This window comes from Protopterus annectens, chromosome 4.part0 (genome assembly GCF_019279795.1).
Source record: "Protopterus annectens isolate FY-2018-M chromosome 4.part0, PAN1.0, whole genome shotgun sequence".
Taxonomy (NCBI): domain Eukaryota; kingdom Metazoa; phylum Chordata; order Ceratodontiformes; family Protopteridae; genus Protopterus; species Protopterus annectens.
This window is the reverse complement of record NC_056733.1, coordinates 740,436,709-740,455,842: the sequence shown is the minus strand read 5'-3', so window position 1 is coordinate 740,455,842 and position 19,134 is coordinate 740,436,709. Positions and strand designations below refer to the sequence as shown.

Genomic DNA, 19,134 nt, shown 5'->3' with positions numbered 1-19,134 from the left:
GTGTATCCATTACCAGTGGGTAAAAGGTCCACATTCCATTTCTCTCTCTCTTTTTTCTAAAAACATCTTTAACAACTACCTCCATATTTCTCAAGTAAAACTGTGCCATATCTGTGTTTGACATCCACACATTTATTTGCCCTATGCTGTTTGCCAATTCTTCATGCAGAAGTACCATTAGGTTTCACCCAGGGTTATACTTCTCATTATGCATCAAGTAAATGTTATCTTATAGCAGTTTTTTTAAGTCTGGAACTGCCAGACCCCATGATCCAATGGGTGAGTTGATTTGTCCTGGGTTATTCTTGCCTTCCCCCAATCCACATAAAATGTTTTCTCTCTCTCTCCATTGTGTACCAAAGATGTTCATCTGCTTTATAGGCGAACTTGCCCAATATAGATTCCTGTGAAACTGCAAACATTTTCAGGGCTTGTATTTCAGTCTCAAAGTCCATTGTTAGCAACTTACATCTTTGTATATCTTTTACAGCATTATCCTTAAACTCTTCCCAACTTTTCCTAGGTGCATCCTCACTTTTCTGGTTAACGATCTCCCTAGATATGTCATTCTACCATCCCCCTCCCCAGTAAAGGAGACCGTTGGACCAAATCTTATAAAGATCTTATAAAATTAATTCATCTTATAGCCTGAGATACAAGAAAATTGTTGAAATACCTCAACTATTTTAAATTGTTCTCTGGATCCTTTAAAATTGTATCATCCTCAAAGAGAGAACATTTTTTCCCTTCTCCCATTCTAAGAGAATAGAGGACACCCTTGCTTTGTCCCCTTTTCTCTCCTAATTTCCTGGGAAAGGTTACTTCCTATTTTCAGATGTGGGGCAGAGCCAAGATCATTGATCAAATCTTTCGGGAGCCTAAACTTATGTAGCACTAGCCTTAGAAAGACCCAATGTACTCTCTCAAACTCCTCTTTGCCATTGAGGCTAATTAAGAGCTAGGGAGCAGTCTACTTTTCTGCTTCTTGCAAAATCATTTGAGATCTAATTATATTTTTGCAAGGTTGCCTTCCTGTCAGAATGCTGTTATTGCCACAGATGATTAGTTTGGGTATTTATTGTTAACCTGGGTATTAAGCATTGCAAAAGGATGTCACCTAAACTTTAACATAAGCCATAGACAAATCATGAAAGGCATAATAAAAGCAGAAAAAATATAAAAAAGTTACTCCAAAGAAGTGTAGCCATTCATAGCAGTGGGGGGGGGGGGGGGGGGTAGTTTCACTTCATTGGTATTCTGTTCTTTAGCCTAGGGGCTGTCCTGCCTTATATAAGTGGTATATCTTGGGTTATTTCTGCTAAATATCTGAGCTTTGGCCGGCTAAGATCTACCTGCAATCAACTGGACGTATAAGCGAATTTAAGTAAACTTTTATCTGCACTTTTTCATATAGTACTGCCTTGTATTTATTTTTGTTTCTCCCTGAATATTAATTGAACTGAAAATTGTGGCACTGTGTCTCTACAGTTAGTTCCCACCCCCTCTCTCTGTTCTTGTTTTGGTGTTGATCTTGGTGGCTTTGAAACTGCATGCCCCTCTTGTAAGTTTGTATTTGGATACTCCTTCTGGGCCCATCTCATTTGCTCACCGAGTGCAATGAGATCATATTCTGATTTCAGGCACTCCTACTGTGTACAAAGAGAGCATTTGTGAAGAACAACCCCTGCAGCTTCTTAATCCTGCTCTGTTCCCTCCCAAAAAAAAAAAAAAAAAAAATGTATTCAGCTGCTCTTACTGTAACTGTCTTAGTTGCTGTTCTGTGTGCTGTTATCTGTTCAGTTGCGGTTACTCTGCACTTATTACTGCTTGTTAGTATCCTTCTAATTTACTGCCTTCTGCACTTGTTTTTAGTTGTTTAATTTAATTACATTTAGTTAAACTGTATTTGCTGTAATATTGCTACACACTCGTGTGCTAGCCTGCACTGCATTTGAATTGTATTTACTGCTGTTTTAGCTGCTTTTCTGTAAAAAAAAAAAAAAAAAAAAAAAAAAAATTCTATTCTTGTTTCCTTCCTTTCCTGTAACTAGTCTAGTCCAGATAAGACTTGCTGTATCCAGGACTGTTGGTAAGCTTCTGAGCCCCCCCCCCCCAAGTCTTTCTGTGTTGGAGGGAACCCTTCTAGCTTGTCAGTGGGAGTGGTAAGCACTAGGTAGCCTATCTACCACAAGAGGAGTGGTTTCTGGCCCAGAAATTATAGTTTATTGGCCATTTGGGAAGCTTTTCCATCTCTTTCAACCTTCTAGTTTAAAAGCCTGCTTTTGCACCTGTTTATTGCCTTTCCTGTTACTAGTCTAGTCCAGGTACATATTTGCTGTATCCAGGACTCTTTGTAAGCTTCTGAGCCCCCCAAGCCTTTCTGTGTTGGAGAGAAGCCTTCTAGCTTATCAGTGGGAGTGGTAAGCACTAGGTAGCATATCTACCACAAGAGGAGTGGTTCCTGGCCCAGAAATAGTAGCTTATTGGGCGTTTGGGCAGTTGTTTTTCCATCTCTTTCAACTTTCTGGTTTAAAACCCGCACTTGTGCTAGTTTCCTGCCTTTCCTGTAACTAGCCTAGCCCAGATACAGAGGAGTTGTGTCCAGGACTGTTGGTAAGCTCCTGTGCCCCCCAAACCTTTCTGTGTTGGAGGGAAGCCTTCTAGCTTATCAGTGGGAGTGGTAAGTGTACTAGGTAGCCTATCTACCATGAGAAGAGTGGGTTTTGGCCCAGAAAATGTAGTTTATTGGCCGTTTGGGCAGTTTTTCCATCTCTTTCAACTTGTTTTAAAGCCCGTGTTTGCGCTTGTTCCCAGCCATTCCCACAACTAGTCTAGTCCAGGTACAGATTTGCTGTATCCAGGACTGTTTCTAAGCTTCTGAGCTCCCCAAGCCTTTCTGTGTTGAAGGGAAGCCTTCTAGCTTATCAGTGGGACTGGTAAGTACTAGGTAACCTGTCTACCACAAGAGGAGTGGTTTTTGGCCCAGAAATGATAGTTTATTGACTATTTGGGCAGTTTGTCCATCTCTTTCAACTTTCTGGTTCAAAAGCCCACATCTGCGCTTGTTTCCCACCTTTCCTGTAACTAACCTGCGGGAAAACACTAGAAAGCCTTAAACTGATACAAGCACTCAATTCTCCTTGTTAATAAGGAGAAATTAATCGTAGGCGCTAAACAGCCTATAATTGAAAAGTACCTTGCCAAGGTAAGGGAAAACAGCTCTTGTACTGTACAGAAGAAACACCGAACCGAGCATGTCCAAGGGTCAGCTTCCAGTGATTTCTCCTGTCCACCTGGTAAATCTGGGCATACTGAGGCAATGCAGCAATTGTCTCATACACAGACAACCCTCTCCTCCTACCGCCCAACACTACAACCTGCGATAGATGCACTTACATAACCAAACTGGAAGCAAAGCTCTCTCCAGCCAAGATTGTGGTAGACAGTCAAGAGGAGAAGGTTAACACCTGCAGTACACCTCAAGCAACACATAGCCCTTCAGTACTCACGCCACCAACATCCACACATAGTAACACTAAACCCACTTATGCGGAGGCCCTTAACGTTGACCTACCCAAGCAACAAGGACCTCCGAAGCTGAAACGCAAACAAACACCAATCACAACCAAAGTGACACATAGCTCAAAACACCAGTGTGCCACCAAACAACAGCCCCTAAGGCAAGACAGCGTACCCAACACTTTAGTCATAGGTGACTCTGTAGTCAGGCACACTGATGTCCCCACTCACCAGGCTGAACAAGGATAAAATTACTGTCAGCTGCCTGTCGGGTGCCAGGATCTGCCACATAACGTATGCACTCAAGTCATTCCACAACAAGTACAAATATGACTCTCTCATTGTCCATGTTGGAGTGAATGACGTGAGATGTACCGCCCTGGACTACATGAAAAGAGACATGGAAGAGCTCTCAGATCATGTGGCTCAGGCAGGTATGACCCTAGCCCTGAGTAGCATCCTGCCTTTGCCCAGAATGATACCACAGTATAAGGACAAAATGATTGACTTCAACAATTGGCTAAGTTTCTGGTGTCATTCAAAGGGGATCCAGTATCTGTCTGCCTGGGACGACATGATCGACAGACCACAATGTTTTGCCAGAGATGGTCTGCCCCTGTCACCCCTAGGGTTCAGGTTACTGGCTAAGGCTCTTGCCACCCCTATAGTGCCTTTTTTAGGCAAAGCTCAAAGGACAAAACCGCCACAGTAACAGATATAAGCATGCAAAATCTGAAGGTAATGCTACTCAGTGCTAGAAGTCTAAACCTCAAAATGCACTCTCTCAAGGCACTCCTAAAAATGGAGAACATTGATATCTGTGCAGTAACTGAGACCTAGTTCGAAGCTCCAGAGAGCACCCCTGCAATACCAGGCTACAACTATAACCACACTTTTCGGCCACCAAACTGGGACCGAAGCACTAAAGGTGGAGGAGTGTCCATATTCACCAAGGATATTCACACCTCCAGGCTAGTTGCCCAACACAATGCATCTGAAGTCCTACAGGTGCAACTAACACTAGGCAAGACTGCAATCAAAATTGTAGCTTGCTACAAATCCCCCACCGTACCCCAAGATTCTCACTACACCTTTCTAAACATACTAGAAAATATTAAGATATAACCAAACATCCTAATACTGGGTGATTTCAACTACCCTGCCATTAATTGGGAAAACTACTCTGGTACCAACACCTTTGCCCAATGGTTCTTGGAATTCATAATTTCCAATGCCCTGGACCAACTAATCCATAGTCCCACCAGGGGCTCAAATATTCTAGACCTGGTCATCACCAACATGGGAGATCGATGCTGCACACCAGTAGTCACTCCTTCGTTGGTCAGTCCTGACCATAAGATAATCACCCTTGATGTCCACATCCCATCCCCACCCCCCAGTAGGGAAACCTCCATAAAAAACTTCTCCAAAGCCAACTTCATGCTACTCAAGTCAGAAGTGACAAACGTCATGACACCCATGCAGATGGGAACTGAAAGTTCGACTGCTGAATCCTACACTAAGGCACTATGCGAGCACATCTACTCGTGCATGAATCATGCCATTCCAAATAGAACCAAGACGGTCTCCATCAAAAACAGGAACCCAATCTGGTGGTCCCCTGCCATAAACAAACTATACAACAGAAGGAAGAAACTGTTGCAGAAAAGAGGAAAATCCCAGGATGCAAAAAACTCCCTTACCAGCCTCGGTAAGAAGCTGAGATCCATCATAAAATCCTCCAAAGCTAGTTACGAAAATAAAATTGCCAAAGGTTCCATGGACAATGTCTTTCGGAGGCCAATCGACCACGGGGAGGACATGCAGACTCCACACAGAAGGCACTCCATCCGTAAATCGAACAGGAGAACTTCTTGCTGTGAGGCAACAACGCTACCGCTGTACCACCTCGGAAATTCACCCCCAGGATCACGTCAGTCGCCCTGCTAGACAAGGGACCAGGGAAGTAAATATTCTGGGAAGAAATAGCCAGGGAAATGTTATGGCTAGGCTTGTATAGGTCCTAGGGCCAATAGCTTAGTATCAACCAATGAAAATTATTACACAACAAAAATATTCAAAGAAATATCCAAAAATATTCATAGAAAGCAAAATATAGTAATAAGGAGCTATAAGAAGAAAACTGAAAAATGAGAAACTACATGTTTTATTTTATCTTTTTAAAGCATTAAGTTTAAGTAAACAACCAATAGAGGTGTGATCCTTAATTCCGCTCCAGCTGTTAGCATGGCGATTGAGTTGCCAAAATAGCTCATGTTTTTTTAGATACAGCTGACACGGACCCCTGCATGTCCATCATCACAAATTTGAAAAAATGACCTAGAATGTCTGCAGGTACAGCAGCTCTCCTAGAATTTTGAGAGCATTTCCTCATTGGCAACTCCCCTTCAGCTATTAGGAAAATGTGTGGAAGCAGAGGAATCACTTTTAGGGCAATTTCTGCCTGTTTCACAACTCTCTGCTGGCAACAATTTGGCTAGAAATCATGAATATCCAGTTTGCACTCTTCCACAAGGATTCATACACACACAGATCCCTTCCCTAAAAGACTAGCTTTAAGGTGAAATAAGACTGAGTCTCAATGCACACACAATATCATTGTACAGAGACTCAGTGAATTTGATTATAAATGATTAAGAGTTAAAAACTGCATTTGGAAAATGCCTTTCTCACAGAATGTGTCAAGGAGTGTATGTTCCCTAAAAGCCTAAGAATTTGGCTCTACCCCAAGGGGTTGTTGAAAGATTCTCAGTTACACCACAACCTCCTAAAACTCGTTGAGCGGCATGGATGTGAGTATATGCAGTTACTTGGTAACCACAACAAGAAATTAGATGAACTTGCAAGAGAAATAAACATTTTGGACAATCTTCTTATTCATGCTTTGACATTCGAGTAGCATAGATTTGATTATGCATGAATCTTTAAGAGCCTTGATGAACAATTAAGTTTTATTAAAAATAGGAAAATAAAAACTGGAAAGAAATAAGCATGTAGATTTGGACAACACAGCTTATCCACATCCCCCCAATTTACAGACCTGGGGGGAATCATTTTGGTTCTACTGATGGAGCTACCTACAGACATAATACTTCATCTAACACATGTGCACATCGAGTTGGACAGGAGACTGACTTCAGCGACAGCCACACTCCCAAGGATGACTAGCATTTAAACTCTCTACTGCTTTGTCATTCAGAGAGAATTAAGGTGAGGCAGAAGCATTTCCAATGGAATCAACAGGCACAGTAGACACCATCCATGAAAAAACAAACACATTGGCACAACTCGAAATACAGGAACAACCATAGGAAGCAAGTACAATTCTTTTTCTTTCTTTGCCACCAGTTAATGAATGCAAAATAACATTTAATACCAAAGGTGACTTCATAGTGTTTAATTACTCTTCCTATGACATTAGAGGGGACTGTGCTGATTTGTTTTACCGAGGTATGACTTTCGTACCATGTGAGTGAACTAAGTTGCCAAATTTACTTATGGATTTTAAACAGTGTATAAGAAAACTTAACTTTAATATATCATTTGACACAACCAATGGGTCCTTTGATCCTCTGAGGATTTCCAGTACGTTTAAGCCTGCAGTCCACCTCACTATTTCCCTTTTCGAAAAGATGTATGAAATTGATTTTAGAGATATCCTTAGTAAAACAAGAAGGCACAATTATGTGGACAATATGCTTTCTAGTGAAAGGGATTTGCTTAAAGAATTAAATCATGCTATGAGTTTGATGAAGCCAGACAAAGGAGGGGGACTAATTGTCATGGATAAGGCAGATTATAATACCAGGATGCATAGTCTGTTGGCAGATGATTTTTATATAAAGCTTTCTTTAAACAAATTGAATACTGCATATAAAAAAAGTCAGGGACATCCTTAAGGACATATTTATTGACCAGCAGATTGATGTACATGAATCTAATTTTCTGAATGCACAGTCTCCCACCATATCTATGATCTTTGCGGTCCCAAAAATTCACAGGTGCAGCCAAAAACTCCCATGTGACCCATTGTCGATAGCAGTGGGTCTGTCACACACCCTTGCTTTAAATTTCTGGACGTAAAACTAAAGCATCTAATCGCACAAGAAAATTGGGTTTGTAAAGATGCATGGTATTTCCTCTGTAAAATTAACTCTCTGGAGTATAATGACAACTTTGTCGTTGTAACAATGGATGTGAAGGATCTCTACAGCTTTATTCCCCATGATCTCAGTCTACAGTGGTTCATGGAATACTTGTATGATTTCACAGGACAAAATCAACACCTTCAAAACACTATTGGAGATCATCTTAAAGAATAATTATTCCATCTTTGACTATGAGTATTTCTTGAAATCCACAGAGGTTGCTATGTATTCTGCATGTGGTGGGCTTATGGCAAATATTTTTATGTTGAAATGGGAAGAAAAATACCTTTTCAAGTCAGAATACATGAACTTCTATAAAATGTACACATGCTATTTGGATTATATTTTTCTTATATGGGAAGGAGACAAACCATTTCTCAACATTCTTTGAGTACCTAAACCAAACTTATTTCCTTAAATTCACATTTGAAGCCAACATTTCCACTCTTGCTTATTTGGACATCTTCTTGACCAAGGATGTCCTGCAAAAAGACTGGTATCTAAACTTCACCTCAATCAAACTTTTTGAACACCTGTTTACACTATTCCAGCTCCCACCCCTTTCATCAGAAGTGTAGTAACAGTGGTCAAGGGTCAGTTCGTAAGAGGTGCACGCATGGTATCACAGTTCGGAGATTTTTTGGATGAATATGAACACATCAGGTCCATGTTCCTGGCCAGAGATTATCCTCCTAGTCTGGTCAATGAGCCGATGTATGAAGTCATCAACAAACATGAGAGGAATTTTTTTTGCACCTATTATCCAAGGTTAGCCCACTATCACACCCATCTCGCTTCAGCATTCCACAGTGGAACCACCTCTTCCCCCCTCTCCCATACTCAAGGCAGTAAGGAGTAGAGGCATATGTTCTATCAGCCTCTATTACAGCGGTGCCTTTATTACTCCATACAGTATGGATAGTGGAGATGTAGAGAATTTTGGAGAAGAACTGAGCTCTGTTCAAGGAGGACACAAATATATCGAATAAGGTGGGTGATAAACCAAATATAGTATACAAGCATGGCCGTAAGGTAAAAGAAAATAGTGGAGCATTTTGGTATTGGGAATTGTTTCCCAAAAACTATTGTAAAATGGCAAAATGTGGCTTCTGTTCTCTTTGCAAATTTTATAATGGTATGTGAAGAAAGGTTGATAACCAGACTTTCAATTTAAAAGGCTCATTTAACTGTCTCACTAGTGGCATTGGATGGTGCAGCGGTAGCATAGTTGCCTCAAAGAAAGAGGTTCTCTGGTTTGATTCTTGGCTGGAGTGCCTTCTATGCGGAGTCTGCATGCCCTCCCTGCGTTCGTGTGGGTTTCCTCTGGGTGCTCCGGTTTCCTCACAAGTTATAAAGATATGCATCTGGAGTGTTTTTCCCCAGGCCTCCTCTGAAAATTGGCTTTGTTCCAAGTTGAACTTTCCCTGTTAACAAATGTTAAATTTAAAAAAAAAAAAAAAATGCTATTTGCCAAAATTTTCCAGCATTTTACTTTGGTAAAACCAAATGTAAATTAAGACTGTCTACGAACATATAAACAAAATCAGAATTAACAAGGGTACAAATGTTTTAGCCAAGCATGTTGCAGACATTCCAGTTCATTTTTTCAAATTTGTAATCATTGAGAAATTGACATGAGATGAACATAGGGGTCCGTGGCAGCTGTATCTAGAAAAACATGAGCTATTTTGGCAACTCAATCTCCATGCTAACAGCTGGACCAGACTTGACAATCACACATCCATTGGTTGTTTACTTAAACTGCTTTAAAAAGATAAAATAAAAAATGTAGGTTTTCTCATTTTTTGGTTCTCATTTTATAGTACCTTATTACTATATTTTGCTCTCTCTCTCTCTCTCTATATATATATATATATATATATATATATGAATATTTTTGGATATTTCTTTGAATGTTTTTGTTATGTAATAACACAATTTTTGGAGGAAGATTTTTGCTTTTATTGTGCCTTTCATGATTTGTCCGTGGTTTGTTAAACTAAGTCGTCTAGGTGACACCTTTTTGCAATGCTTAATACCCATGGAGCACTGTGTAATTTAAGTTGAGGTAAAGATTTTAATAGGGGTTTATATCTTTAAATTTCATGAATGAGGGCTTGGTTCTCACATGACTTAGGATGTTATATAAGCTCCATTTCAACTGTGTTTGGATTTTTACTGTTTTATCTGAAAAAGCTTTGCGTTTATTAAAACAAAAGTGCTAAAACCAAACGTTTCAACAGCTTTTGAGGGTTTTTTCAGATTGTTTCCTGCTGGAACTGCGAGTTGGAGTCTTTGTAGTTGCATATTTCTTCTTGGTTTGTAAACTTTGTTTTGGACTCACATTATTCAACCAAATAATCTTCCTCTTCATTTTTTAGGGTGGCAGCCTCTTCACTCTAATTCAGACCAGCTAATTCCCTTCCTCTTTGTTAAACCTTTAATCTTTTAAGAGTTTCTTTACATAATCTGTTGCTCTCCTTCGTTAGCCAGTTCTCTTTTGCTGTAAGTTTGTCACACCTTGGCTATCAACTCTTCAAATTTCGTTACTATTCACCAATAATCCTTATTGATCACTGCCAGCATGCCATGTACCAAGGCTTTGATTAAATTTGTCATGACTTTATTTCAACCAATAATTTGAGAATCTCAGGTACTTTATTCCTTAGACTAGCTGTTATGTTAATTTCCATTCTAACAGCTGCATATGGTAATGGAAGGGGGTTTGAGTCTTATGATACCAACTAGATAAGCATGCACCCCCTGTCCAGTCTGGCCTAAGCTGAATGTCTATGGGAGAAGAAAGTAAACTCCCTGCTGTTTATTCACTCATCATAAAAGGTTTAAAATATTTTTTGCAAATATTTGCTCTCTGAGGTAATTACTTTACAGCTTAACCCCTTGTCCACATCTTCCCTCTCAGTTATGATAAACTGGTCACCCGCAATAACTAATATTCCCTGAGAAAAACTGTTATTTTTGTGTTACTTGCATTTGTGCCTGTCTTGTATTATATATACTAGCTAGTGTAATTCTCTAATCCAAGCTCCTCTTACACCAACAAATTTACCCATGGAATGTTAGTTCTTCCTCTGCTCCAAATGTACAACTCTTCCAAAAAAAAATCCCATACCACATTTTGTTTCACCCTGAAGTTCAAATGTTGATGTTTTATTTTTCATTTGATAGGTTTTCTGTAACATAATGTATGGATTATGCAGACTTATAAAGAAAGAGATGCCTTCTTAGTCCGTCATCAGGAAATATTACTCATCTCAAGAACACCCTGACCAAAGTACTGTAAGTTGGCTGCAATCATGCATCCCTACAGCTGTGACTCAGCCCACATCACATCATGGGCAGCGCTTGTTACTGCACATCCCAGTGTGTCCTGCTGTACAAAAGCATGCATTTTCTGAACTCCAGCTACACCACAGTCTTCTCTTCCAGATCGCATTTCATATCTTCTTTTATTAGGTTGCCATATAGAGTGCCATTTTATTTTCTCTAAACTCTCTAGGCCCAGTACCATTTTGTTTGTATTTCCAGTTGGTCTTCCTCACCCACAACTGCTTTTCTTGTCAGTATTCTCCTGGGTTCTTACTATGAGTAATAAACATACAACACTGAGTAAACAAACTGCCTCGTTCCTCCAAATGTTTGTTCTGCTTCTACTCCAGTCTTACTTCAGATGCCTCTTAAAACATTCCACATTGTCTGTTTCCATAAACAACTTTTGTACAGTGTGGACATTTCTGCATTAAATAAGCCAGAAAATGCAGCTTCCAACACTGCAGTATGCTATACTTGCTGTTGTTTTTTTCCCCTTCACACATAATGCTCTTCCACCTTTGACTCTCCTGATGTACGGATTCACTTTTCTGTGTGCACTCAAAGCCATTTACTGTAATTGACTTTCTCACAAATGGTAGAAGAACCCTTCCCTCACCTAGTGCTCTGGTCATATCTTTCCAACCCTGTGTTTATTTACTGGAGAAAGGTCATAGGTGCGGTGGGATTTGCCTGGTACTGTAGAACAAAATAAGCAAATCTGTAGAAATGATAACATAGCTTTCAGTTTTGGAATTAAAATGTTCATGAACTGTGATTGTTTTGTAGCATCTGTCGCTTATGCATGTTGATGAGGAACAGAGCAGTTCATTCTGTGTGGACTTAGAATGTGGGGTCTGTACAACTAAGCCAGTTATTTATAATGTATGGAATTATGTTTAAAATGCAGCACTGCTTTATCAAAACGTATTGCAAGATTTTCCTCAGTCTCTGTTCTGGGGATTTGAGGGTTGTTATGCACCCTTTGTGCCTGTTGCAATGCTGTCTAGTTCTTTAGGCGCAATAGGTTTGCAGTATGTGTAATTTATAATTGCTTGCACCCAGTATTTGACAGTAGGGACCATAAAATGAATGTAAGGATTACAGTAGGCAGGATCAAAAAGCATTAGTGTAAACTATGAAATGTGGGGTTTGCCTGTGGCAAGTACTTTTTTTTACTGTTTTATACTGTGTTGTAGTTCAGAGTTCAGAATTTGCAGCAGTGTGAATTTTTTTTTTTATAAGATCAATTTGTGCAGTAATGTAAGCCACCTTTTTGGCTCCATATTTCTTAGAATTTACTGTTTGTTTTGGTTTCTTTAATAATAGCAAATGTCATACTTAGTGACTGACTACATGGAATCGTACGGCACCAAATTCCTATGGCGATGCATTCCGACAAGAGTGGAGAAACTGGACAATGGCCAACTTAATGTGAGCTGGAGGAGTGTAGAATCAGGCACGGAGGAAAAGGACACTTTTGATACAGTTATGTGGGCTGTAGGTAAGATTGGTTGTTTTGCTTTTTCATTTTGCCATTGCATATGTTATTAGGGTCTTAGAAATGTTGGATTTTTTTAAAATGTTTGGACAAAGATTCCAGAGTTTTTAAAATGAATATTTTCTAGTGCTTGGCAGTTTTAGAGCGAAGGGAAGCAACATTCTAGCTCTACAAAACTACAGTCACGCTTTTCTCTGTTTGAACCACAGACATTCCAACACTTTCATATTTAGTTGAAAAAACAGTAAAGGCAAGATGCTGCTGTCATGCTGCCAGGCCCAGCTATCTGGAATGTTGTAAATAGTAGTATGTCATTTGTGAATACCAGCTTGATGGAATTGCTTGTATTACCTTGTGTATATTAAACTTCTGTTACAGAAGTGTGTATGGAACAGGGTTTGTACAGCTTCAGCGATGTGTCCATAGTGTACCGCACTGGAAAAGAACAGAAATGTATATAAACTATATATACCTGTGCAAATGTATGGTTTTAATAGTAGAAACTGGAACATACAGAGTTAACTTGAAAAACATCAAGAAAATAAGCTGAAATTAAATTATTTTACGATTGTGTTACAATTGTATTATGTCATCTAGAAACTGCAAATATCTGAAGGCTATGTATTTTTCACAAGGAGATGTCAAATGCTACAATGGGGGTTTAGCCTGGGAATTGAAGTCAGGTGACAGAGGTGATGTCATCCAAGTTAACCCAGCAGTAATAGTTGATATTAATTTAAGAACTCTCTGAGACACTTCATTTTGTATTTTGTCTTGGACCAAGCAAGAATATCCACTCATCATCATCATCATCTGTACTTCCCTTGCTCTGCAAGTAAGATTTAGGACATAGCATCTCTTTTAGATATAGATAGCAATATAGTAAAGATTAGTTTAAATGCTTTTTGAGACTGTCCTGCAATGTTTTAAAATATGTCTTGTGATTCTGAACTCTGTTACTGTGTTGATTTTACTGAGTATTGTCTTGTTCTCTTATTATTTATTATTAAATATATTTAAACCTATTTTTGTGGCTAATATTTGTGAGACATATTTAAGCTCTTAGCATACTTGCATATGTATTTGGTGACACATTGTTCATAGGTTCATAGGTTTATACTAGGCTAACTGCCCTAGGGCATTTATAAGCCTAGCCCAAAGTTATGTGGCTTACGCCGCCCCTTATGTTAGAAATACTGTGCCCATTAGTTTGTTGTGCCTCTGTCCAGTAGTGACACAGAGATGATTCCCGGGGTAAACTTACGATCTCCCATCCACCGGTCAAGATTTCTCTTGAACAGAGCCAGCGAGGTACTCTGCCTCACATGGACCGGGATTTTATTCCATAGCATGGGGAGTCTCTGGGTGAGAAATCTATCCCTCCAGCGTGTCCTATTTATATCCGTGCTAAGGTTTAAGTCTCTTGCTCTAGTGGTGTTGGTGGATTTGGATTTTTTGAGGTGGAGCATGCCCATTAATTCCGGGTTGGTCATGGCCTTGTATGTCAGGCACAGGTCACCTCTGAGCAGATGGTATGCAACTGAATAGAGTTGGAGTTTCTTCAGTCTGGCAGCATATGACAGGTTTTGGAGTCCCTTTATCCTTTTGGTGAGGAACTTTTGGGGTCTCTCCAATTGCTGCAGGTGTCAGGTGAGATACATCCCGAATGGGGCATTGTACTCGATCATTGGTCTGATAACTGAAGAGTACAGGGGAACAATGACCTCACTTGATCTGGATGTGAATCCCTTCATGATCAAGTGGGCAATGTAGAAGGTCTTTCGAACCACTTTAGCAACGTGAGCGTCAAACGAGAGGCCACTGTCAACCTGGGTCCCCAGGTCCCTGATAACCTCTTCTGTGCTTAGTGGGTTGCCACCTATATGGTAGCTTGGGGTTACCTTGTTTTTCCCGAAGGGTATGACTATACACTTTTTGCGTTTAACTTCAGGCCATGGCTCTGGCACCAGCTATCAGTTTCCGTGAGACCCCTCTGAAGGATGTCTGTGTCCGATGTACTATCCACTATGGCACCCAGTTTGCAGTCATCCGCAAACTTTGTCAGCCATAGTCCTCCTATGTTTGCCTGTACTTCTGAGAAGTAGATGCCGAACAATAGGGGGCCAAGGACTGAGCCCTGTGGGACTCCACTTGTAACCGGCTTGGAGTCTGGCCACTCCTAAATAAACTTGCAAGTCTTGGTCAGACTACCATTTGGATAATAGTAACATTACACAGTAGGATTGGACACCCTTTGTAAGGGCCTTATAGTAGCTGATAAGTAGGGGATGGTGGCAGTGGAAACTACCTTATAGTCTGGGCAGAAGAGGGCATGGCTAGTAAACCTGTGCTAGGCTTCCCCAGATGTGTGTGTGTGTGTGTGTGTTTGCATGCAAATCAAATTTCAGTGTGTTTGTGTGTGTGTGTGTGTCAGTTACTTGGGCAGGGACACGAAGCACTGGTTGGACAGAGAAGGGTGCTGGAGGTCATGGCTTAGCCCCTCAGCTGAGATCTTAACCCTATAGCTGTACCAGTGGGGAGTCAAACTGGGGATCTGGAGAAAGAGGGAGAAACCAGTCCCAGACTGACGATCTGTGAGCTGTTGATGGAAATTGCACTTTACTGTGTGTGTAATTGTAATCCTTCTAGTGTGTACATCCTTTAGCTGTTGCCAGTGGTGAAGACTGAGGCTCCTTGATTACTGGGCCAGTGCAGGGGCATCACAGCTGCTATAACTGAGTTGCTGAGTCTTGGCTATATTGCTGTAAATGAAATCCATGCATACTTTTAGGAGTGGTTTAAACTTAAATGCCCATCACAGAGCATAGATTTTAAAAATCTATCTCTTACTAACCTCATGTCTAGCCCTTCCAGTATTCCTTTCATCCTTTTTGGCATTAGCTCTTCTATCACCCTGTGGTGGTGGTGGGGGGGGGGGGTTGGGTCTCTTCTTTCCAATACATTATCTGCAATTTCATCTTGATGTCAGGAGGGAGTAAGAAGTATTAGTTGGCCATCATATTTGACTGGCTCAGGTTTTTTTCTTTACACTAACAGACAAACACGGTATAGTGCTGGGCAAATTACAGATACGCTCACTAATTTCCCAGCTGTGGAATGTTATGTATAGTAGATGGCTTTAAATGCTAATGAGCTAGATAGAGGAACGTACATGTCATGTGACACTTTTGTTGGAGAGTTTTCACTCTGAAGACATGATGGATGCTAGGTAAACATCCACAGTATCTGAGTTTACTCACCATCCTCACAAACCCATAGATGTCACATGATGGAGTATAACAGTACATTTGCAGAAGTAAAGAAGTATATTTGCTTTTTGAGTTTATACATTTGGAGGTACAAAAGGATAATTCTGAGCCAGAATAAATTATGCTAATCCGCTTCTAGTAATCCTCTTATTTTATAGAAATTTCGTAAAAACTAGAAGCCTTGGGTTCCGAAACTTGGTTTATTTATGCAGATGGATTAGACAAGAATCTTAGAAATGTTAGTTTACTTACCAAAATAACAGCACTTAACTTCACTTTCCTTGTTATTTGTGAAAAATGAAAAAGAACTTAAATGTTACAATATTAAACACTAGTAATAAACAGTGCAGAACTTTAGATATTAATCCCTCTTCTATGAAGGTACTAAAACTCAAAAAGTCGTAGTCACCACAATAACTTTGCTTTAGTTTATGATAAGCACTTTCATCCACCAACTGGACTTCATCAAATCAACTGTTCAAAACAGCTTTAAGCCATGAAAAAACAGTAGATCCATAGAAAGCTCAAAGTAGCATAAATCAAGATTGACGGTAACCTCATGCATAGTAATGAGCCTAGCCTACAGTTAAAAGCTAGCCTGATGAAACACAACCCATTTTGTACAGTACTGAAATAAGAAAGAATACAAATGAAACAAAGTCCAAATAAACTGAACTGCTAAACTAGTAATTAAGTCCTAGTCTGACTCCAGACAGGAGCAAGGTGTCACAAAACTCCCTTAAACTAATGACTTTTTAGCACCAAGGTGACAACAAGATCTTTCCAAAAGGGGTGATAAACTAAAAAAAAATCTGAAAGTTTAAGGGAAAGTGTGTGCGTGAGACAACAGACACATGAATCAAGAAAACAGCACCCACTGTAGTAACTTTGGAAAAAATTGATATAAAGAAACATCACAGATAAAAATACAATATAAATAAAACTGTAATCATAAGTGTGTTAGAAATAAAAAAAAAGAAAAGTGCTTCCACCCATAGGTCTTCATTAGGTAAATCAATTATACACTAAAAAATGGAAAGACCATTAATAAAATATGTGGAAAAATGTAAATGACTATGCATATGTATATGTTATAGCAAAACAGAAAATGAACAGAAACCATCAATGTACAGGTATACAAAAATGTCCAAGAAAAGTGAAAGGAGCAGACATCTGTCAAAAGCATTAAATAATTTTGGTCAAGTTTCCAAAGCTGAAGAATGCATTTAAATTGAACAAGCAGAATTAAGTCCAGGTAGGTTGTAGGTGTTAAGGTGAATTTGCCATTACAGTTCCCCTTGAGTGGACCCATCCTGATCATGTTCAAAATGTGAAAAGTAAAAAAAGAATGACCTGGTGATTCAGTTTTGTGCTTTGCAAGAGGATTCTTGCTTAGTCCATTTCTAATTTTAGATGTGTTGGGCTATCCACCTTTTAAACCTAGAAATAGTCTTGATACTTGCAAGGAACACTATCTTTTCACTGTTCCAGTTCCCAGTACCTTACTGTTACTATTTCTAACCTATACAGGAGTAGATGAAGAAATCTTTGCAGCTCATGAACTGAAAGGTACAGAAAGGGGGCCCTCATTTAAAGGTACCACGCATAAGGCTGTATGATATATGAAGTGATAAAGCATGGAGCTAGGTTAGTAAAAGAAAAGTACCTGTCCTCATAGAAAGCAGTGAATGCTTGAAGAGCAAGTAAAGATGTTAGTACACAAAAAGTATAATCTAAAAGTACAATGGGATCAAACGAAAAGGCAAAAATGAGAAATGGTCAAAGGATTACAGACTTAATGAATATAATAGGGACATGTAACATTTCGTTTCTCATTAATGGAGATGTGAGAAAAGAATGCAGTTTAAATTCACTCTTTATGTAGTAGATGAGACTGTAAGCATGAGATGAGGTATTGCCCTGCATTTAATACATTTTCTAGAATCTGTCCTAGAAAAATAAAAATAAAATCTAAGGTATGTAATTGAGAAGAATTTGCATGTTGAATAGAAATATGAAAAGGAGCACTGGTAAGAGGCAGTTCTAGTAAGCACTGTTAGACCAAAAAGAGTTGATAGTGTCACTACATGGTCAGAAACTGAGGTGAAAATGTAAGTCAATTTGCTAACAAAAATGATAACTAATAAGCAAATGTTGAATTTAGACCAGCTGCTGGTACAGACTATAATATATTTTCTGAAGATAATCTTAAAACATTGAAGTTTGGTGACTCTGAATAGAAATGTCTTTGCATTAAGATAATGTGATCAAGTGGAGCCATTATTTTCTGTACATGTTCTGAATAATGTGATTAAGAGAACACATTGAGTAAGAATCCCATTGCTTACTGTTGAAGTTCATAGTAGGTTACTAGGCTAACAGTGCGAGAGCACTTAAAAGCCTAGCCATATTTATCCCAAGTTGCCTCTATTATCAGTAGTTTGGTGAGCAAAGTTCACAAAGGCATGACTCTATGGTAAATAACACAGACTGTCTCTGTCCATGAAGGACATGGGTGCCACCCCAGGAGTAAATTTACATTCACCCATCCATTGATCTAGGTTGCGTTTGAAGAGAGTCAGAGAAGGGCTCTGCTTCATGTGAATGGGAAGCTTGTTCCAGAGAAGGGGTAGTCTCTGGGAGATGTATTTGTCTATCCATCACGATTTTTTCATGTCAGAGGCCTAGTTAAGATCCCTGTGGTGAGTGAACCTCATGCAGTTTGATTTACAAATCTCTAGCATTTCCATCAGGGCCAGATCAGAGACTGCCATGAAATCCAGGCATAGGTCACCCTTTAGCAGCCCTGTAGCACATATACTAAAATCCCTGTCACTGTGTTCCTTCTGTTTAGGACTTGTTCTATGTACCCCATATTTGCTTGGTGAGAAAACTCTGTGGCCTCTCCAGCTGCTGCAGGTGTCTGGTGAGATACATGCAAAAGGGTCCATTGTACTCTATTATTGGTTTGATGACAGCAAAGTGTAATGAAGATGTAACATCCTTGGATCTAAATGCGATGCCTTTACGTATGAGATGTGCCACATAGGAAGATTTCCTTACCAATGTGGATACATGGTGGTTGAAGTTCAGATTGCTATCAACCTTAGTGCCCAGATCACAGACCACTGGGTCTACACTTATGTGGGGGGGTGCTGTCTGTATTGTGATTAGCAGGGATGTTACCTTTCCCAAAGGGAATAATAATGCAATTTATGCAGTTAGTGTCAATCTGTGGCTTTGGCATCAATCATTTGTCTGTGTTATCCCTTTCTCCTGTATATTAGCATTGTTGGGTGACTCAGTATTGCTCCCAATTTGCAGTCATCAACAAACTTGGTAAGCC

The 19,134-nt window shown here is 39.6% G+C and overlaps 1 protein-coding gene across 1 annotated transcript in view; it reads left to right on the top strand.

Annotated features, from left to right (window-relative positions):
* Positions 1 to 19,134, top strand: part of TXNRD2 (thioredoxin reductase 2) — a 1,479,392-nt gene that overhangs the window by 871,417 nt on the left and 588,841 nt on the right. Inside the window, exon 11 of the mRNA XM_044068698.1 lies at positions 12,348 to 12,522. Coding sequence (XP_043924633.1) covers positions 12,348 to 12,522 — 175 coding nt within the window. The remainder of the gene's footprint in view (positions 1 to 12,347; positions 12,523 to 19,134) is intronic.